Source organism: Miniopterus natalensis, chromosome 11 (assembly GCF_054644295.1).
Source record: "Miniopterus natalensis isolate mMinNat1 chromosome 11, mMinNat1.hap1, whole genome shotgun sequence".
Classification (NCBI taxonomy): Eukaryota; Metazoa; Chordata; class Mammalia; order Chiroptera; family Miniopteridae; genus Miniopterus; species Miniopterus natalensis.
The window spans coordinates 77,379,489-77,400,621 of record NC_142091.1 but is presented as its reverse complement, the minus strand read 5'-3'; the positions used below and the strand labels follow the sequence as shown (position 1 = coordinate 77,400,621).

Here is a 21,133-nt window from a genome sequence, read left to right as displayed (position 1 = left end):
CGATTGGCTGCCTGCGATGTCACCGGGCCGGGCTGCCATTGGCCGGGGCTGTGTGGGCGGGGCTTGGGGCGGGACCCGGGCAGCCGCCGCCGCCTTTCTTCCAGCCACAGGGACCTGAAACCAGAGAACCTCCTGCTGGACGAGAAGAACAACATCCGCATCGCGGACTTCGGCATGGCGTCGCTGCAGGTGGGGGACAGCCTGCTGGAGACCAGCTGCGGGTGAGTGGGCGCCCCCTCCCGGCCGCCGCGGGCTCCGCAACGCCCGCAGGTGGCTCAGCGCCGTGGCCCCTGGAGGCCCGAGCGAGGGGTCTGCCGCCAGGTGGCCGCAAGCCCCAAGCCCCCGTCCGGCACCGCACAGCCGGGGCTGCAGGCAGGACCCCTGGTCCCGCTCCTGGCGGTGGCTCCGACGTGCGGTGCAGTGAGGGGGCCGCAGGTGACCGTCTGGTCCGGCGCTCCCCTGGGCATTCCGGCCGGGCCCTGGAAGGCGGGCGGGTCCAGCCCTTTTGGGGAGCGGGCTGGTGTACCGGCGTCCTCCTGCTCCGGGCTGGGGGGCAGTGGGGAGGCACCTCTCTTCCGGCGTCCACCTGCCAGGGTCCTGGGGCAGCCCCGAGGGCACAGCTGGGCGGACAGCGAGTCCTGCGCCCTGACGCTGCTTTTGCCTTCAGGTCCCCCCACTATGCCTGCCCCGAGGTGATCCGGGTAAGTAACCGCCACGCGCCCCCAGTCCCTGTCCAAGGGGCCTCCTCCCACCCGCGCCCTCGCGGGCCCCAGACCCTCCGCCTGGGCCCCGCATTGCCCGCGAAGCCAACCGCAGCGCCCTCCGCAGGGAGAGAAGTACGACGGGCGCAAGGCCGACGTGTGGAGCTGCGGGGTGATCCTCTTCGCGTTGCTGGTGGTGAGCCGCCCCCCGCGCCCCGCTCCGCCCGCGCCCCGCCCGCCGCCCCGCTGCCCGCCCCTCACCCCCGTCTCTGTCCCGCCCGCTCTGTCCCGCCCCTCCCCCCAGTCCCCCGCCCCGCGGTGACCCCCTCCCCGGCCGGCAGGGGGCGCTGCCCTTCGACGACGACAACCTGCGGCAGCTGCTGGAGAAGGTGAAGCGGGGCGTGTTCCACATGCCGCACTTCATCCCGCCCGACTGCCAGAGCCTGCTGCGCGGCATGATCGAGGTGGACGCGGCGCGGCGCCTCACGGTGCGTGCGGGCGTAGGTGCGGGTAGAGGGTCAGAGGGCGCGGCCTGCGCTTCCAGCCCAGACTCCAGGGCCCCCGGTAGGGGTTCCATCTCCATGCCACCTCCCTGGGAAGGAAGACCTGCGCCTGCGAGTGTGGTACAGGGAGCCCTGGGTGTGCGGATACACGTGCGTGAGTGTCTGCACAGCTGTGTGTGTGTGTGCCCGGCGCTTGGGTATGTGTATGGATGCTTGGGTGTGTGCATGTGCACGTGTGCACGTATAGGTTTGTGTGTGAGTACACGTGCGTGTGTGTGCACAGGCGTGTGTGTGCATGAGAGTGCATGCAGTTGTGTTTGCATGTGTGCGTAGGTGTGAGTGCACGTGCATGAGTGCATTCATAGCTGTGCACATACATGTGTGCACATGCATGTGAGAACTATTAATGTGTGCGTGCCCATGCACAGGTGCAGTTGTGTATGCATGTGCGTGCATATGTAGGAGAGTGTATGCACAGGTGTGTGCACAGGTGTGAGCATGTGCCTAGGTGTGAAAGTGTGCACAGATAGGTGGGTATGTGCATGGGGGCCTCCTGCTGGCTGTGTCCTGCAGGTGTGCCTGGGAGGCCAGTGTCCACCAACTCTAGTCCCTGCCCCCCAATTTCCGGGCCAGCCTTGTCAGTGAACAGAGCTCGTCCTGACCCGCTGACTACTGGGGTCTGGGGGTTCTGAGGGAAGTCCCACTTCTGAATGAAGGGCTTAGCTGGTACCAGGATGTTAGGTCTCCAGGGCAAGGGCAGCAGGACCTCCCTGGACTGGCCTTTCCAGGACAGGGGTGGCCCAGTGACCAAGAGGCCACCTTCTCCCAACCTCCCCAACCCAGCTGTCCCCAGGCTGGTGGAGAGGCGCGTGGAGAGTGGGTCTCTGAGCCCCCTGCTCTCACCTGCACCCCAGCCCCTCCCCGCAGGTGGTCCGCCCTCGGGCTGCCTCTGCTCTCCTCCCTCAGGCCTCCTTCTCTGAGCCACCAGGGCCCCCTGCCTCCTGCCCCTTCCTGCAGCCCCCACCATCACCATCACCCTTCTCTAGACTGGCATTTCCTCTTCCACTGGGGTAGGCAGGGTCAGGGGGCTGGCCTGGGGCCTCTGGGAACGCAGCCCCTCCCCACTTTCCTCCCCCCCTCCCCATGTCCTCCCCCCTTCCCTCCATCTGCACCCTCCCCCTTCCTCCCTCCCATACCCTCTCCCCCTTTCCCGGCCCCCTCCCGCTCTCTGGCGCTCCTGTCTTCCTCCACGGTGCTCCTCCCTCCCCAGGTGCTCCCAGCTCCTGCTCCCTCTGGCCTCCTAACGCGGGCTCCCGCTCCCTCCACACTAACCTCCTGTTTCTCTCTCTTGTAGCTAGAGCACATTCAGAAACACACATGGTATATGTAAGTAGCTTCTCCTCCCACTCATCGCCTGCTTTGCCTGTCGCTCGGCCTGGAGTGCCTGCTAGGGAAGGCGGGGGGAGCACCCAGCCCAGCGCAGGCCTGCCCCCGGCCCCAGCCGGCGCTCAGGGCCTCCCGGCCGGCCTGCACTGGGCACAGCAGGACGCAGGAGGTGTACAGGGGCTGGGACAGGGAGAGAGCAGGACTCAGGGTCCCCAGGAAGGGCTGGGGGGGAGGACCCTCAGGCTCGAGGTCAGTGACCACTGGTGGTGCCCTGTCCTCCACAGAGGCGGCAAGAACGAGCCGGAGCCGGAGCAGCCCATCCCCCGGAAGGTGCAGATCCGCTCGCTGCCCAGCCTGGAGGACATTGACCCCGACGTGCTGGACAGCATGCACTCGCTGGGCTGCTTCCGAGACCGAAACAAGCTGCTGCAGGACCTACTGTCGGAGGAGTACGTCCCGCGTGGGGTCCGCAGGCGGCGGGGTGGGGAATGCCGTGGCCCCGGGAGCACCGTCCATCGGTGGACGGGCCTGTGCTTGCTGACCCTTCTCCGGGCTCCCCACCCCCCGCAGGGAGAACCAGGAGAAGATGATCTACTTCCTCCTCCTGGACCGGAAAGAAAGGTACCCCAGCCACGAGGATGAGGACCTGCCCCCCAGGAACGAAATAGGTACAGGATCCCAAGGAGGCCTGGCCCCGCCCCACCCCTGCCAGGCCCGGCGGGCTGCCGGCCTGACCCCCGTCTGCACGCAGACCCTCCCCGGAAGCGTGTGGACTCCCCGATGCTGAACCGGCATGGCAAACGGCGGCCGGAACGCAAGTCCATGGAGGTGCTCAGCGTGACGGATGGTGGCTCTCCGGTGCCCGCTCGGCGCGCCATTGAGATGGCCCAGCACAGCCAGAGGTATGTGTCTTCTGGAAGGACCCAGTGCCCTACCTGCTGGTGCCTTGGCTGGTCAATGTTGGGCTGACTCCTCCTGGGCTGTGCTGGGCCTAAGTCATCTCTGCCCCCTGGCCCTGGGGCTGGGTCAGTCGCACTGTGCTGCACGCGCTGAGCTGGGCTGAGCTGGGCAGGGTTTTGCTTCGTTGGCCTGGGCTGTGTTTGGCCATCCTGGACAGGACTGGCCTGAGCTGGGCTGGACTGGGCTGAGCCGAGCTGGGCTGGACTGGGCTGAGCTGAGCTGATCTGGATTGGGCTGGACTGGCCTAAGCTGAGCTGGGCTGGACTGGGCTGAGCCAAGCTGGGCTGGACTGAGCTGAGCTGAGCTGAGCTGAGCTGGGCTGAGCTGAGCTGAGCTGAGCTGAGCTGAGCTGGGCTGAGCTGGGCTGGACTGGGCTGAGCTGAGCTGAGCTGGGCTGAGCTTGGCTGGACTAGACTGAGCTAAGCTGAGCTGGTCTGCACTGCACTGCGCTGGGCTGAGCTGAATTGAGTTGTGTTGAACTGGACTGAGCTGGGCTGAGTTGAGCTAAGTTGAGTTGGACTGTACTGAGCTGGGCTGAGCTGAGTTCAGTTGAGTTGGACTGGACTAGGTGAGGTAGGATGGACTGGGCAGAGCTGAGCTGAGCTGAGTTGAGTTGAATTGGACTGGACTGAGCTGAGGTGGGTTGAGTTGAGTTTGACTGGACTGGACTGAGCTGGGCTGGGCTGGGCTGGGCTGGGCTGAGCCGAGTTGAGTTGAATTGAGTTGGACTGAACTGGACTGAGCTGGGCTGAGCTGAGTTGAGTTGGACTGGACTGGACTGGACTGGACTGGGCTGAGCTGAGCTGAGCTGAGCTGAGTTGAGTTGAATTGAGTTGGACTGAACTGGCCTGAGCTGGGCTAAGCTGAGCTGAATTGAGTTGAATTGAGTTAGACTGGACAGGACTGAGTCGGACTGAGCTGAGTTGAGTTGGACCAGACTGAGCTGGACTGAGTTGGGCTGAGCTGAGCTGAGTTGAGTTGGACTGGACTGAGCTGGGCTGAGCTGAGCTGAATTGAGTTGAGTTGAGCTGGACTGGACAGGACTGAGTTGGACTGAGCTGAGTTGAGTTGGACTGGACTGAGCTGGACTGAGCTGGGGTGAGCTGAGTTGAGTTGGACTGGACTGAGCTGGGCTGAGCTGAGCTGAGCTGAACTGAGTTGAATTGAGTTGGACTGGACAGGACTGAGTTGGACTGAGCTGAGTTGAGTTGGACTGGACTGAGCTGGGGTGAGCTGAGCTGAGTTGAGTTGAATTGAGTAGGACTGGAATGGACTGAGCTGGACTGAGTTGAGTTGGGTTGGACTGGACTGGACTGAACTGGTCTGGGCTGAGCTGAACTGAGTTGTGTTGGACTGGACTAGACTGCGCTGGGCTGGGCTGAGCTGAGCTGAGCTGAGTTGGACTGGAATGGACTAAGCTGGGCTGGGCTTACCTGAGTTGAGTTGAGTTGAGTTTTGTGTTTGACTGGACTGGATGAGCTGGGCTGGGCTAAGCTGAGCTGAGTTGAGTTGAGATGATTTGGACTGGACTGGACTGGGCTGAGCTGGGCTGGGCTGGGCTGGACTGCACTGGGCTGGGCTGGGCTGAGCTGGAACATGGTGAGCTGAGGTGGAGTAACTAGATCATGGCCTAGCTCTGTTCAGAGCTGGCAGCCTAGCAGGCCTGCCCCCATTTTACCACTGGCCCTGTGTTTGGGTCACCTATGGTTATGCCCACAATGGTCAGGGAAGTGGAATTCTGGGGGACCATGAGCAGGTCTGGGCTGTCCCAACAGCTCCACTGGAGAAAGGTGGGGCATCCTGGCCCCACAGCCACAGCTGTTTTGGGGCTGGCCGGGCGAGGCCATTGGCCAATCCTCACCTGGCGCTGAGCATGCCCTGTTGGGTTGAGGCCGAATGTTCTTGCCCAGATGGAGGCTTCAGCAGTCTGGGGCCCCAGGGCACCGTGGGTGGTCCCAGCTGACCAAGCTTCCCAAGGAATTTGCTTGCAAACGGGAACTGCAGGACAGCAGGGCCACCATCAAGAGTAAATTGGGGGAAAAAAAAAAAAGAGTAAACTGGGCCAGTGGCCACAGCCCCTTGGTGGTCCTGGGTCCTCTCCAGGGAACCAGGCTGGCTCAGCCTCTGGCCTGGGGTCTCAGCCCTCTGGAGCCTCTATCCAGGTCTCCAGACAGCCGTGGCCCACTGCCCGCTGGCTCTGGGTGGGGTGGGGGGAGGAACAGGGGGAAGGTCCCCTGCTGGTCGTGTTCTTGCCCCGACCCTGCCCTGCTTGTTTCGGGTGCACGGCTCCCCAGCCCAGCTCCCCACGCCTGGCCCCTGTCCTCCTGCCGACCTGACCCTCCTTGCACCAGCCACTCTGCACCTTCCCACCCCATCCACCTGGGTCTGGGGCAGGGGCCAGGCATGGGAGGCCACCCTGCCCTGGCTTCTACTCTGCTTCCCAGGCCTGGCTGCCACGGGGGTGCTGGGGTACTGGGGTGCTAAGGTGCTGGGGTGGGGTCAGTGTGACCCAGCTTGATGCTCATCAAAAAGCCCCTTCCTCCTGGCACCTCCCAGCCCTGCAGCTCCTGGGGCTGTGCCTCCTCCTTTGGCCACGAGGTGCTGACAGTGGGGCTGGTGGTGAGTGCCCTGCAGGCCACCAGGGGACGCTGTGGCCCTGGTCCGTGCCCTGGGCCCAGCTCGAAGCTGTGTGGAGGTCTGGCCTCCGGGCCGCCAGACAGGCCGTGGCAGTAATTGTGTTTTCTCGCTTTGTTCCCGCTGTAGTAAAGCAATGTTCAGTAAAAGCCTGGATATCGCTGAAGCCCACCCCCAATTCAGCAAAGAAGACAGGTATACACCCTGCCCACTGCCCCTGCCCCCCAGCCCCCCAGGCGACTGGTGGCAGGGCCTGGCTTGAGGCGGGTCTGGCCCTCTCCCCTTCGGCAAGGGAACCTTCCAGAAGCCGGGGGAAGGGCTGGGTCAGGCCAGGCTGGGGCCCAGGAGGAGTGGGCTGCTGGGCGAGGCCGACGGCCAGCCTGAGAGGGGCTGGGAGACCCTCTGCGCTCTCCCTGCCCTAGATTCCTGAGGGGTTGCAGGCGTGAGGCCCCTTCTGGCCCACCCTTGCTGTGGCTGGTGGTAGCCTTGGTTAGCCTCCCCCATCCCTACCTCCTGGATCCTGGGGCCGTCCTGCTGCCCACTAGGGCCTGAGTGGAAGCGGCAGCTAGAGGCGGCTCAGCTGTCCCAAGGCCACTGCAGGATTCCAAGCTGGTGGCAGGAGTTGTGCCAGTCACAGGGGTCTCTGCAAGCCCGGCCTTCCTGAGCCACCTGTCCTGCACCTGTAGGGCCCGCTGCCTGAGGGCAGTATGGTCGGGCCTGTCCCTGTTGTCCCCCCACAGTCTCTGGGCACCTGCCCTGCCTTCCTGGCTCCTGGGGTGTGGGCATCGTTCTCTGTCTGAGCAGCCACAGTTCAGTCTCCAGGGGCCACCTGACTAGGCAGGAGGGGTGCAGACAGCTCCACCCCCCTCTCCTTGCTGCTCTCTGCTTCCTTGTGCCCAGCGACAAGCTTGTGCTGGCTCCGTGGGAGGCCCTGGGCGCTGGGCCTCACTCAAGGCTGCTGTCAGCAGGCCTGCGGTTGCTGTGGCTGGTGGTAGACTGACCACCCCCAGCTCCCTTCTCACATCGGAAAGCTCTGGGCCAGGCCTGACTCTGGGCAGGCTGTGCTGGGGGCTGGGTCAGGGTCAGAGCCCCCGGCTCTGTGCCTGTGTCAGGTGAGGGAGCTGGACGGCCATGCCCGTGGGGCCCCAGCCCACAGGTGCTGGTGGAGCGGCCCGGAGCCAGAGTCCGGCCAGCATGGGCTCTGCTCCTTCCCAAGGCCCAGGGGCCAGGCCGAGGTGTGGCAGGTGAGACCGCTCTCCAGGCCATGCCGGCCGGGGTGGACAGGTGTCAGGGCGGTCCTCTGTTATCCTGTCCTCTCCTGGGCTGTGTCGGCACCCCAGTCCCGTTTTCTTCCTCGAAGGGTGGCAGGTGTGGTGAGGCCCTGCAGGCCGTGTTTGCCCCGAGGGCCGCAGCTGTGGGCCTGTTTCAGCCAGGCACATTGGGACAGCGGTCCCCTCCAGCCATGCCTAGGCCAGGCCTGCAAGCCCAGTGCGGCCAGTGGTGGAAAAGGCCCACGGTCCCTGCCAGTGCCCACCTCAGCCTCATCCTGCCCAGGTCCTCATGGTGTGCATGAGGACAGGGCCGAGGGCTGGCCTGCTGTGGGCAGCTCTGGGCCGGGTGGGTGGGCCGTGGGTGCCGAGGGGCTGGCTAGTGCCCCTGGCCTGGGCCTGCTCAGCCTTGGGGGTCAGGTTGAGCTCAGGGCAGCTGAGTGTGGAGAGCGGGCCTGGTATGGGGCTGAGTTCACTTCACAGGAAGCCGCTGCCTCCCTTGTCCTCCGTCTGCCCGAGCCCTCAGCAGACCGTGGCAGGGGCTCCTCTGCTATCCCGGGCCTCGGGCCTCGGGCCTCGGGCCTTGGGCCTCAGCTGCGGGCGGCTCCCATGTGGTGGGGAGGAGTCCTGAGGCTGCACCACTGGAGTTCTGATGGGGGCCCCAAAGGGGCTGCCGGGCCTCTCCTGGTCCTGTGGAGAGGGGGTGGGACAGCAGGACTGACCTTGGCATCCAGGACTCCCGGACGCTCTACCGGTGGGAAGAGAAGCCCAGAGCCTGGGGCCTGTCCCGGCTGAGTCCCGCTCTGCACCTGTGTCCCCAGGTCCAGATCCATCAGCGGCGCCTCCTCAGGCCTCTCCACCAGCCCACTCAGCAGCCCTCGGGTGAGTGACCCCCCTCTACCCAGACTCCCAAGCAGAAGGTGCCCGGGAGGGGGGCCGGCAGCCCTGGGAGAGGCCCCTCGCCCGCTCCCACCTGCTGTGGGGTCTCCGTGGGTGCTGCTGCTGTGCAGGCTCTGGCTGCTCTCGCTAACTGCACGTTTTTTGTTTTGTTTTGTGTGTTTTCTCGTGTGTTACTTGTTTTCTTTCGTGGCAAACGCTCCACCCCCACCTGCCTGTGTCCTGGGTCCTCCTGGTGCTGTGTGTGCATGGGGGGGGTGTGCAAATGCATGCACCCTGCATGGCGACCCCCACATGGTGGCCCCCACCCTCTGCTCCCTGCTTGCTGCCTGCCCTGTAGCCTGTTAGGAAGTTTGTCCTGCCCCCCCCACCCCCTGAGCTCCCCTTTGTGGCCTGCACCCCGGCCACCTCCACGGAGCCCGAAGCTTGTCAGAGCGCCTCTCGGCCCGGACACATCCTCCCTCCACAGGCCGCCCCACGGCCCAACCCCAAGACCCAGACCTTGCCGAGCAAGGCCAAGCTGACCGACAAGCCTCTGCAGGGCACCAAGTCCAACCCACTCCCGGCTGGCACCCAGGCCCGGCATCCTGTCCCTGGCGGCCTTGGCCCCCAGCTGGCCCTGACCCCGGGGCTGGCCCCCCTGCCTGCCCCCACCCGGCTCCCACCCACAGGAACTGAACCGAACACCAAATCTGTCCCCACCATACAGGTGACCCCTCACCCCTCTCCAAGGGGCAGTCCCCTCCCCACCCCCAAGGGGACGCCCGTGCACACGCCCAAGGAGAGTCCGGCAGGCACACCCAACCCCACACCGCCGTCCAGCCCCAGCGTCGGAGGGGTGCCCTGGAGGACAAGGCTCAACTCCATCAAGAATAGCTTCCTGGGGTCACCTCGCTTCCACCGCCGGAAACTGCAAGGTGAGCTGGGTGACTGCAGGAACAGGAGGCGGGGCCCAGGGGGCACTGCTCATCTTGATGGGCAGGGCTGGGTGGGGCTGGGCTGCGCTCCCCCTACCAGAAGCGCTGGACAGTGCCCGTGTCTACTAGGCTGGCACAGGCCTGGGCAGCACCCCCAGATGTCTAGGTGTTCCCCAGCCTGCTCAACCTGTGCCCGGGGCCCACATGGTGCAGACCTGGACACCTGGTGGGCACAGCCATGGGAGCCGTCCTGGGTCCCTTGCCCCTCTCAGCCCGGTGGCCGCCTCAGGATGGGCTTCCTGAGGCCCAAGGAGGAGAGGTGTCCGCTGGGTGGGTGTGGGCACTATGGTCAGGAAGCCCACAGGGTAGTGGAGGGCAGCCTGCCCTGTGCTGGGTGTGGAGGGGAGGAGCTTGGGGGCCCAGCATCCTCTGTGGAGAGGCCGCAGGACTGGCTGGAGGCCAGAGCAGGCGGAGCCTGGTTTCAGCACCAGAGGCCAGGACAGCTCCCCGTGGCCAGGGCGGGGGTGGGGCCGACCTGTGCCCTTGTGGGTGCTCCATAGGACCCACCCGCGGTGCACCCACAGTGCAGGGGCCTGTGGGGAGGGCAGAGCGGTCACCACACCTTCTCTCCCTGTCCTTCCTGTGCGCACAGTCCCGACGCCGGAGGAGATGTCCAACCTGACCCCAGAGTCCTCCCCAGAGTAAGTGGCCCCGCCTGAGGTCAGGTGGGAGCTGGCAACCTCCACCTGGTGCTGGGGTGCTGGGAGCACAGGGGAGGCCGAAGGGGACCCTCCCACAGGGCAGGCCAGGGGCCCACGGAGGGCTTCAGGCCGAGCACCCCGGCCCTCCAGTCCTCTCTTCCCGGTGGCCCCTGCTGCCGCTGGTCCATCCCCTCGTTCTTGCCTCGGTGCCTCCTCTCCAGCTGGAGCGTCACCGAGCCTCTTGCATTTTGAACACCAGGCGGGGAGCAGGGCCTGGGGTGGTGGGGGAGCCGCTTGAGGGACAGTCCAATTCTGCTCAGAAGCCGCAGCCTGGAGAAGAGCCTGTGCTGGCTAGAGACAGGGCCACCATAGCCGCCCCTCAGAGGGACTGCTGCACACCCGCTGAGCCCTGACCTCCACATGCAGAAACCCAAGGGGCCCAGCTCCCTCACACTTCTCCAGATACAGCCTGTGCCCTGGATGTGCCGGGAGTGGGGCGGCCTCCAGGACTGGCCTGTGGGGCCTGCAGCAGGGATCTCCACCGGGGAGGGTGAGCTGGGAAAAGCAGAGCCCAGAAGGTGGCCAGACATGCGGGGTCGTAGGGATGGAGGGTCTCAAGGTGCTGGCCAAGGAGGGTGGGATAGCCAGGAACAGCCCCCAGGAACAAGCATGGGGGAGGAGCTTGGCCAAGGCCAGGTGCAGAGTGAGCCCTCAAATCACTGTGATGTGAGAGGAAGATGCAGGGGCCTGGGGGGCGATGGGGAAGTAGGGCCACTCCCCACCCTGCAAAAAGTCTGGACACAGAGATGCCCCTCACTCAGGGTCTGTGGTGAAGGGCCAGGAGAGACCCGCCCCTCCGAGTGCCCACCCTCCCTGTGGCCTCAGTTCCCTAGTCCATGGGTGGTGGTGTGAACGGGAAACTCCGTGTGGATGCAGGGTAGGGCTCGGCTACGCAGGCAGCGAAGGCAGTCAGGCCAGCAGTCTAAGGGACAGAAGTTGTGGTCCTGCTGTGGGCGTGTGGGAGCATGGGCACGTGTGGGGGGGCAAGCCCTGAGCTGCTGGTTTGGGGGCTCTGCAGTCCTGCTGGCCATGTCCCTTCAGTTGTGTCTCTGCCGTTATGAAAAACTTTCCCAGACCTGCTTTCCAGGTAACTGCTAGATTTTTCAGGGAAGTTAGAAAACCACACACAGCCGTCTACTGTGGCCTATGGCCTGTAGCCCCTCCTTCCCACCGAGTCCCGGGGGGCCGTCCCTGCTGGGGCCTGTGGGACTGAGCAGGTGCAGGAGTCCCTGGAAGGAAGTGGGTCAGTTAGCCCCCCAGCGCCTCCTCCTGCACAGGACATGCTTCTGGCCCCCAGATGTCCCTCTTGTGGCCACCAGGAGCCCTGCATTGGTTGGGGTCCTGGAGACACTGGGAGGGTGCAGCTGCGGGTGTGTGTGCTCATGGGTGCTGGTGATCCTGACACTGGGGTGGGCAGGCTGCAGGTCAAGGTTGGGAGATGTCACAGGCCGGCAGGTGGGACCTCAGGCAGCTGTCTGTGTTGCTGGAAGATTCCTCCTCTTGAAACCTTTGCTCTGAAGGCCATCAGCTGACTGGATGAGGCCCACCCATGGGTGATCTGCTCTATACAGACTCTCCTGACTGCCACGTCCACAAAATGAAGCAATGCCCAGCATGGACTAGACAGGCCAAGTGGACCCCTAGAGTCCACCCCCCCCCCACTAGTCTCCCCGGCTTGCCCAGACTTCCTTCAGACATGAGACTGTTTTCACCAGATGCCAAACCTCCAATGTCCAAGCACAAAAGGCCAGTTCTCACTGCTATTCTTCTACCCTCACTGGGGAGCAGAAGGCAGAGCCCCAGCTGCGCTCGGGCCAGGAGCCCACACTCGCCTGACACGACAGACAGCCAGGAGCTTGCAGGACGCAGGGAAGGAAGCTGAGGTGCTGAGTGACAGCGTGGGATCAGGATTCCTGGGCCAGGCTGACCGGGTGGATGGGGCTTTGTTGGTGGGTGGGTTGGTCATTGTCATGGTGGCTGAAAAGCGGCTCTGGAAATGGACAGGAAATGGGAAGATGTCACACGACCAGGAAAACCGTCAGCTGTGCCTCAGGCCAGCGTAGAGCACTGTGGAGCAACCTGCCAACACCACGGGCCAGAAGCTGGGCCTGGCCACTGCTTCTCATCACTGGCTTCCGGTCAGACGGGCAGAGCCCTGCTCATGTGTCTACACTGTAGCTGCAAGAGAGGCAGCAAGAAGGCGGCCAGGGAGTGTCAGTCAGCGATGGCTGCGTGACAAGCAGCTTCAACATGTAGCATGTAAAACGGCACACGCTCGTTCTCTCGTCTCCGTGGTCAGGACCTGTCATGCCTACTCGGCCCTTGGCTTCAGGGATGACAGAGCCGTGGCCTCTCACAGCTGCACAGGAGCAGGAGCCACTGTGGGCAGGATCCTGGCCCACGTGGGCCCCCCACAAGTCATTCTGCTTCAACAGAAGGCTGGAGGCCGGCTGGCAAGGGGGAGTCACAGCCTTTCTGACGCGATCTCAGAGGTGGCCTCTGCTTCCCCATGTCGTCCTGTCAGAAGCAGAACTCCAGCCCACTCCCACACCCAAAGGAGGGCCACACCAGCGTGAACCCAGGAGGCAGGATGCGGGGTCTGTCCCACACTAGTGTGCATTGTCCGGGGGGGGGCGGGGGCGCAGCTCCACCTCAGGGGCAGCCTGGACGCAGGACACGGTGACAGGGCTGGCGTGATGACCAAGTAGAGCAAGGTGGCCCTGGACACAGTGGGGGCAGGGGTCGTGCAGGAAGGTGTTGCCAGCCTGGGGCTCTGGGCTGCAGCCCTGCCTGGCCGCTGGGCTGCTAGAGTTTAAAGTGATCTCTGAGTCCTATGAGTGACTTGGGCCAAGGCAGCAGGGCCTTGAGGACAGAGACACGGAGGGTGGCCTGGGAGAGCCGAGGCTGCCCCTCCTCTGCGCCATGTCTCAGCCATCCACAGCTAGGCAGGGGGTCCCTGACTTGCCCCACCCCCACCCTGCTCCGCTCCCAGCCCTGGGTGGGGCCACTTTTTTCAAAGAGACTGTGGGATGTCCACAGAGCAAATACCCCAGGTCACAGTGATGGACCAGGTGGGCAAGCCTGGGGCTGGTGGGTTCTCCTTTCCTTCTGGTGGGGTTCCAGCGAGTGTTGCTGGGCCCAGGAAGCGGGGAGGACAGGGTGTCAGGCCCGGGCTGTGGCGTTAGTGGCAGGGTTATACAGCCAGGGCCTGGGCAGGGCCGGGTGGAGAGTCAGGGTGTGGGGCAAGACAGGGACCAGGCAGGCGGGGGGCGGGGTGGTGGGGTGAGGGCGGGGAGGGGGGTCCGAGGGGTCAGGGCCCAGAGCTGGGGGGTCAGGGCAGGCCCAGCTGCAGGGAGCAGCCTGTCCTCAGGCACAGCTGCCCCCTGCCCCACCCGCAGGCTGGCCAAGAAGTCCTGGTTCGGGAACTTCATCAGCCTGGAGAAGGAGGAGCAGATCTTCGTGGTCATCAAGGACAAGCCCCTGAGCTCCATCAAAGCCGACATCGTCCACGCCTTCCTGTCGGTGAGCCCCCCGACGGAGCGGCCGCTCGCTCACTGGACCAACGGACAGACACCGCCCGGCCCCTGGCCTGGCGGGGTCCGGCCCGAGGAGCCAGGGGTGTGGGCGGGGCAGGGGCGCGGGGGCTGGCAGGTGGGGGCGGGAGGGAATGGAAGGGGCGCTGGGGGCAGGACGGGCCGGGCGCCGACGGGCTCTGGGTGGGACCCGGAGGCAGTGCCGAGGCTCGGGACGGTCCCGGGGGCCGCCTCCCCGGTGCTGCGGCGGCACCAGGCTGCGGGCTGGCTGCGCCCGATTCACTGAGGCCGCTGGAGGCCTGGCCCGCGGGCCCGGGGGCACGGGCTCGAGGGGGGCCGGTCCCCGCTCACGCGCACCTGCCGCCCTGCCCCGCAGATCCCCAGCCTCAGCCACAGCGTCATCTCCCAGACCAGCTTCCGGGCCGAGTACAAGGCGACGGGGGGCCCGGCCGTGTTCCAGAAGCCGGTCAAGTTCCAGGTGGACATCACCTACACGGAGGGCGGCGCGGCGCAGAAGGAGCACGGCATCTACTCCGTCACCTTCACGCTCCTGTCAGGTGAGCCGTGGGGCCGGCTGGGCTCCGGCCGCCGCGGCCCCGCCCCACCCGGCCGGGCCCCGCCCCACCCGGCCAGGCCCCTCCCCACCCGGCCAGGCCCCGCCCCACCCGGCCAGGCCCCGCCCCAGCCAGCCAGGCCCGCCCCACCCGGCCAGGCCCCGCCCCACCCGGCCAGGCCCCGCCCCAGCCAGCCAGGCCCGCCCCACCCGGCCAGGCTCCGCCCAGCCCAGGCCCCGCCCCACCCGCCCAGGCCCCGCCCTGCCCAGGCTCCGCCCCCACCCGACCAGGTCCCGCCCCTCCCGGTCAGGCTCCGCCCCACCCGACCAAGCCCCGCCCCACCCGGCCAGGCCCCGCCCCACCCAGCCAGGCCCCACCCCACCCGGCCAGGCCCCTCCCGACCCGGCCAGGCCCCGCCCCATCCGGCCAGGCCCCGCCCCACCTGGCCAGGCTCCGCCCTGTCCTGGCCAGGCCCCCCCCCCTGGCCAGGCCCCGCCCCAGCCAGCCAGGCCCCACCCCACCCAGCCAGGCCCCGCCCCACCCAGCCAGGCCCCACCCCATCCGGCCAGGCCCCGCCCCACCTGGCCAGGCTCCTCCCGACCCGGCCAGGCCCCGCCCCACCCGGCCAGGCCCCGCCCCACCCGGCCAGGCCCCGCCCCACCTGGCCAGGCCCCGCCCTGCCCAGGCTCCGCCCCCACCCGACCAGGTCCCGCCCCACCCGGCCAGGCTCCGCCCTGTCCTGGCCAGGCCCCGCCCCCCGGCCAGGCCCCGCCCCACCCGACCAAGCCCCGCCCCACCCGGCCAGGCTCCGCTCCACCCAGCCAGGCCCCACCCCACCCGGCCAGGCCCCGCCCCGCCCGGCCAGGCTCCGCCCTGCCCTCCCCGGGCTGAACCGCTGTCTCCCCCAGGCCCCAGCCGCAGATTCAAGAGGGTCGTGGAGACCATCCAGACGCAGCTGCTGAGCACCCACGACCAGCCTTCCGCCCAGCACTTGTCAGGTGAGGCGGGGCTCAGCTCGGCGCCCTGGGAGCCACCGAGTGGGCGTGGCCCCTCCGCCGTGCCCCGCCCCGCCCCGCCCCGCCCCGGCTGTGTGCCGCCCCCCAGGGAGCAGGGCCTCCCAGCTAGCGGGCCAGCAGCCCGCACACCCAGGGAGGTAGGGCCCAGCACACCACACTGAAAGGCCCCTCTTGTCCACCTAGAACCCTCCCCGCCAGCGCCAGGACTAAGCTGGGGTGCTGGGCTTAAAGGCCAGAAGGTGGCCACCAGCTACGAGAGTAGCCTCTGACGCTGGCAGGTAAGGTGTCCCGCCCCGCCACTGGGGCAGGGAGGGGGCTGCAGTTACGTCCTCTGGCGAGAGCCAGGCTGGTGCTGAGACGGGCACCCTGTGCCCACTCACACGGTCAGCGGCCAGCTCCCCGCCCTGGACAAGCTGTGCAGGCCCAGAGCCCAGGTCGAGTCGCTGGACACAGGGCAGGCTGGCCCCGGGCCACGGCTGTGGGAGAGAGGTGACTACCGTCTTGCCTGGAGCCCTGGCCCCCAGACCCCCGCAACAGCACCCTGGCACCCGTGCTGGGCCTGTGACTGTCAGGCCTTGAGCAGGACAGAGAGCACCTGAGGCCCCAGTCAGAGCAGGGGCTTCCCCGCTGGGCCTAGAGAAGCCACACAGGGAAAGGGGTTCCCAGGCCTGGAGGCGCTGGGAGCCCGGGAGACCAAGGGTACCTGGTGGGGTGTGGGCCGCACCGGTGTGGGTGTGGGTGAGCCCATGGCGGCACCCGTGGGAGTCTCCATCTGTTCTGAGGGTGTGCAGTGTGTGTCTGGATGGTGGTGAGGTGTGGGGTTGCTGTGAGGCACGTTCTGAGGCTTGGTGTCCAGGGAGCACAGCATCCAGCCCATGTCCTGCCTCTCTGAGCTCCCTGCCACCAGCTGGGGCCTCAGTGGGCCCTTTCCCAGTTTGCTGGGTCACCTCTGTGCCTCTGTATGGGTCCTAAAGGCCAGGCCGGCCCAGTGTCCACCTGCCCTGCCATCCTCATTCCATCGTCTGTGTTTCACCGCCCTCCCCTCTTCCCTCACTTGTGCCTCCTCACACCCCTGGCAGACCCCCCAGCGCCCTGGCCCTAGCCCAGGTGTGGGACCCTCTCTTGGCTGCTGGGGGCAGGGAACTGGCAGGCCAGGTGCCTCTGGCCCTGGAGCCTTTAAGGCAGGGGTGGGGAACCTTTTTTCTGCCAAGGGCCATTTGGATATTTATAACATCATTCGAGGGCCATACAAAATTATCAACTTAAAAATTAGCTATGAAGAAAGCTCCTAGATTTAGTGAATTTTGAGTCCTGCCTGCAGTTGCCTTGGCAGGGCCAGACCAAATAATTTCTTGGGTCAGACATTCCCCATCCCTGATTTAAGGTCTCCATATAGAGCAGAGCAGTGCTAACAGGGAAACTGAGGCGGGGGAAGGACAGAGTGTGTCCGGGGAGAGAAGCAAAGACCACGGCCTGGCATGCTGACCAGAGGACATTTGTGCCTGCAGCCACCCAAAGCAGGGGCCTTGCTTGCCCAAACCCATGTCCCGGGAGACTCTTGGTGCCCTCTCTGGACCCTCATCTGTCTCCCTCGCCCTCCTTCAGCAAGTCCTGTACTTGGGGAACCCAACCTGGGACCCTAGCCCATCCCCTGGCCCCATCCCCCAGCCTCCTTCCCACACTGGATGCTCTTGTCCAGCTGATTCAGTCCTAGAGCTACCGTAAGAGGTGGTTGGAAGGCAGGACCTTCACCCACCAGGCCAAGACACCTGGTGGCCACCCCAACAGGGCCCCCATCCTGGCCCATAGAGGGGAGGCCAAGCACGGGCCCCAGTGAGGGCCCTGAGGGAGCCCCTACCCTGGCTCTGCTGCCTCCCCACCCTGGCCTTATGCCAGTACCAACGCTGCCAGGCCTCATAGCAGGTGGGAGAGTGTCAGGGAAGCGGCACTGCAGACCCGCAGGGTGAGGACACATGGGTGGCCAGCGTGGACCATGGCCAGCATCCTGGGCCCCTCAGCTCCAGAGTGTGTGTCCCAGACCCAGGGCAGGACAGCGGGAAGGGAGGGGGCCCAGGGCCCAGGGCCATATCCTGTCCTCAGGCTCTGGTTGCTGCAGGACCCTCTACTGCCCAGGAGATGGCCCCCACCCACTTAACGCCTGCATTGACTTAATGCCCACCCGGACCCTGCCCCTTCAGGCCCCACCCTCCTGAGCTCCACCCCTTCAGGCCCCGCCCCATCGAGCTCCACCCCCTCTGAGCCCCACCCTCCAGGCCCCGCCCCTTTGAGCTCCACCCCTCTGAGCCCCACCTCCTCCAGGCCCCGCCCCTCCAAGGTCCACTCTCCTGAGCCCCACCTCTCCAGGCCCCCGCCCCTCCAAGCTCCACCCTCCTGAACTCCACCCCTCCAGTCTCCGCCCCTTTGAGCTCCACCCTCCTGAGCCCCACCCTCCAGGCTCCACCCCTCCATGCCCCGCCCCTCCGAGCTCCACCCTCCTGAACTCCACCCCTCCAGTCTCCGCCCCTTTGAGCTCCACCCTCCTGAGCCCCACCCCTCCAGGCTCCACCCCTCCATGCTCCGCCCCTCCGAGCTCCACCCCTCCAGGCTCCGCCCCCTGCCTGAGCCTGGGCTCCGCTCCCTGAGGTCCTGGTGGGAAGCTTGTTCACGCGTCTCCCCCTCTCTCCCTCCGTTCTGTGCTCCAGACACCACTAACTGTGTGGAGATGATGACGGGGAGACTTTCCAAGTGTGGTAAGAACCCCTCCCCATCGCCGGGCTCCAGCCTGTCACCCCACCTGCAACTCGCTCTGGGCTGGGTGCTGCCCCTGCCGCCCTGGGGCTGTCCTGGGGTCGCTGTGTAGCTTGGGGCCGGGACACACACACACACACACACACACACACACACACACGGGACCCAGTGTAGGCCCCTGCACGCCCAAGCCTCCTGCTTCTGCCAGAAGCGCCTGGTCACCCCCCCGCCAGGGCAGCCACAGGCCAGGCCCTAGGGTCAGGGCAGGCCAGAGAGGGACCCCATGCTCAGAGCGTGCCTGAGACCAGTGAGGGTCGCACATGCAGGCTCTGACCTGGGGTCCCAGTGGACTCTCATCCAAAGCAGGCTGGCCTCAGGCCGTGTGTCCACTGGCAAGGTGCCGGCCTGTGGGCTCCCCGGCCACACGGGCATGCCCCTCCCCACTGTACTGGGCAGGGAGAGGAGGGGCCACATCTCTGGGCACAGGCAGGGCTCAGGTTTAGGAACTAGAGCAAAGGTGCACCTGGACAGTGAGCACAGGGCCCACACCGGGGTGGTCATCCCGTCCCCGCCCCTTCCTCCTGACCTCAGGACACTCCCCACTCTAGCTGCGTGCTCCCCGCCCTCCCACACCCAAGCTCTCCATGCCTGTCCACCTATCCGTCCATCTGTCTGTCTGCTGTGTCCACACTGGGTGGCCTGGGCTGGCCAGGGGAGGAGTGGGGCAGGCTCCAGCCTCCCCACCCAGAGCAGGCCCCTGGCCTCATGCCGAGAGCCAGCGCCCCTCCCAGGGTCCTGCTCAGCCCTGGGCTGCGGCAGGCCCATCTCTATGGCTCTGAATGCAGTGGGCCGGCCAGCCAGCGAGGCCACGGGCAGATGAGGGGAGGCCCCATGACGGGTCTGAGCTCAGTGTGCGGCCGCGGGGAGGGGAGGGCCGCGCCGCAGGGCCAGGCCTGGGGAGGGAGGCAGGGTCTCCCCGCCTGCCCTGGGTTCCCGCCCTGCAGCTCAGGGGCCGAGAGGTCCCATCTCTGGTCCCCACCCCCCAGCCCTTCCCACCACCCGGCACAGAGGGCCCTTGGCCGCCGCCTGCCCACCCGCTTGCTGTGGCCTGTCCCCGCCCCATGCCCGTCTTGCCTTTCCTTGGGTTTCTCTCGCGAGGCCCTGGTGTTCACGCGTTTGTTCTCTCTCCTTCCCTCCCCTCCTCTCTCTCGCCCCTTCTTTTCTCTTGTCTTCTGTTCTGTGTACCCAGGCAGCCCATTGAGTAACTTCTTTGACGTAATTAAACAACTTTTTTCAGACGAGAAGACCGGGCAGGCGGCCCCGGCCCCCAGCACGCCCGCCAAGCGGAGTGCCCACAGTCCACCCGGTGACTCGGTGGCCGCTGGCCCTGGCCCTGGAGGGGACGCCGAGCACCCAACGGGCAAGGACACGGCCAAGACGGGGCCACCCGCCGCCCGCCGCGAGCAGCCTTAGACACATAGCCCCCCCCCCACAGCACGGCCCTGACAGTGGCCACCGAGGCCGCCTGCGCCACCTGCCCGCCGCCTGCCCTGCGTGGACCCGGGGCCATGCCCACCTGTCCACCTAGACTGTTGCGAAGCCGGGGAGGAAAGGAAAGGGGGCACCGGGCCGGGGCCTGTGGCCGGCCTGCCCGTGCCTGCTCTCTCTTTCTCTCGCTGTTTCTCTCTCTGCCCGTCTCTGACAAAGTCACTGTTTCCGCTCTGATACCAGGAATTATCCCGAAAAGTTAACATGTCACCTCCACGAGGCCGTCCTCTGGGCTCCGCGCCGGACACCGGGCCACGGAAGGCAGCTGCGTGGACCTGCCCTCTCCTCTCCTGCTGCTGCGGCTGCCCGGCGGGAGGCCCTGCCCACCGCCCTGCCTCCGTCCACCCGCCTGCGCGGCGCTCTGCCCGGTTTCCGCTCCGCATGGCCACGGGAGGAGGACCTGGCTCCGAGGGGAAGCCGCCTCCAGCCCGCCAACCAGACTTGCAGTGACTAGAGCCCTCGGCAGGTGCAGCCTCCAGGGCGGGCCCGTGCTGGGCGAAGCGGCCCCGAGGTGGGCAGCCACCTGGGGTGCTCTGGCCTCTCCTCGGCCCCTCCCCCTGCAGCGCCCCTCCCCCGCCCACCCTCACCTCCACTCGCCCACCCTGCTGCTGGCTGGCGCCCGGTCTCCTGGCCCCGGCTGCAGGTGCTCTCAGCCTGCGTCCATCCCGGCCCCGGTGGAACTGGGCCCGGAGGCAGCAGCCGGCTGAAGAGATCAGTATTATTTATTTGCTGTTTTAACTTATTGAGTTTCTTTACTTCTCTGTTCAGGGAAGAGGCAGCAGCAGCATCTTCCTGCCGTCTGTCTGTCTGTCTGTGTCTCGGGCAGGGTGGGTCTGGGCCCAGGTGCCCTGAGGACGGAGCCGCTGGGGCGCGGGGGGCAGGCCGGTGGGTGCACTCCGGGCAAGCTACTGTAAACTTTAAAGAATTCCTGCAAGATATTTTTATAAACTTTTTTTCTTGGTTGTTTTTGGAAAAGGGTGTGGGGGAGGGGAGCCGCTGGGCAGGGCTAGGTTTTGTGTTTGGTTCTTGCTCTTGGTTCTTTCTACACACACACATATATATATTTAAAGAACGGCGCGGTCCGCTCCTGGGCAGAGGCAGCTCCAGCCCCGTGGGTGCCGCCGCCCAGGGCCCCTCTGCCAGGCCCGGGATGGGGACCCTCTCGGCTCCGTGTCTGAGAGCAGGGTAGGAGGAAGGCCCAGAGCTGGCCCCACCCCCTCACAGGACGGCAGGGGCACCGCGGGGTTTTTTTATTAAAATGACAAAAAGTGAAAAAAAAACATAGCCAAGGACAGAGCGTCAGCGGCGTCCTCTGCGGTGTTCTCTGTCCTTGGAGAGGTCGACGGGGCGGCCGCCTCGCTCTGCCCGTCCCCAGCTTCTGCTTGTGTTTCTCCCCGTGGGTGCGGCCCTCCGGGCGGCAGGGCCCCGAGGTGTCGAGGGTGCCGGCGCCGGGCCCGGGGCCGGAGGGCAGGTCTGATTGCATGCCTCGCTGTAACGGGTCCCCGTCGCTTCTGGTGTCCCCCCGCGCCTCCCGCCCGCCCTCCAGCCGAGGATAGATTTTAACGCTCCTGTTACACGGGCCCCACCACAGCTGGGGGTTCCACCCATAAGAACAATTAAACGCCTATTACAGCAAAGCCACAGGGACAGGCGGGGCCGCCCAGGCGGGACGCGAAAGCAATATCTCTGTCAGCCTTCCTCTTTTGT

At 66.2% G+C, this 21,133-nt stretch overlaps 1 protein-coding gene across 10 annotated transcripts in view; it reads left to right on the top strand.

The window, feature by feature from the left end:
- Positions 1-19,629, top strand: part of BRSK2 (BR serine/threonine kinase 2) — a 49,951-nt gene extending 30,322 nt beyond the window's left edge. The window contains exons 5-21 of one of the 10 annotated variants that reach the window (XM_087822477.1): positions 105-221; positions 668-701; positions 829-897; positions 1,043-1,189; positions 2,559-2,590; positions 2,875-3,039; positions 3,161-3,258; positions 3,342-3,492; positions 6,314-6,379; positions 8,274-8,334; positions 9,059-9,266; positions 9,919-9,967; positions 13,426-13,549; positions 13,937-14,117; positions 15,023-15,112; positions 17,833-17,880; positions 19,610-19,629. In XM_087822477.1, the coding sequence (XP_087678603.1) occupies positions 105-221; positions 668-701; positions 829-897; positions 1,043-1,189; positions 2,559-2,590; positions 2,875-3,039; positions 3,161-3,258; positions 3,342-3,492; positions 6,314-6,379; positions 8,274-8,334; positions 9,059-9,266; positions 9,919-9,967; positions 13,426-13,549; positions 13,937-14,117; positions 15,023-15,112; positions 17,833-17,880; positions 19,610-19,629 (1,660 nt within the window). Of the gene's footprint in view, positions 1-104; positions 222-667; positions 702-828; positions 898-1,042; positions 1,190-2,558; positions 2,591-2,874; positions 3,040-3,160; positions 3,259-3,341; positions 3,493-6,313; positions 6,380-8,273; positions 8,335-8,689; positions 9,267-9,918; positions 9,968-13,425; positions 13,550-13,936; positions 14,118-15,022; positions 15,113-17,832; positions 17,881-19,127; positions 19,352-19,609 lie in introns of those variants that run through there. The other 9 variants (XM_087822472.1, XM_087822474.1, XM_087822471.1 and 6 more) reach the window with 9 other exon arrangements.
- The last annotated feature ends 1,504 nt before the right edge of the window (positions 19,630-21,133 follow it).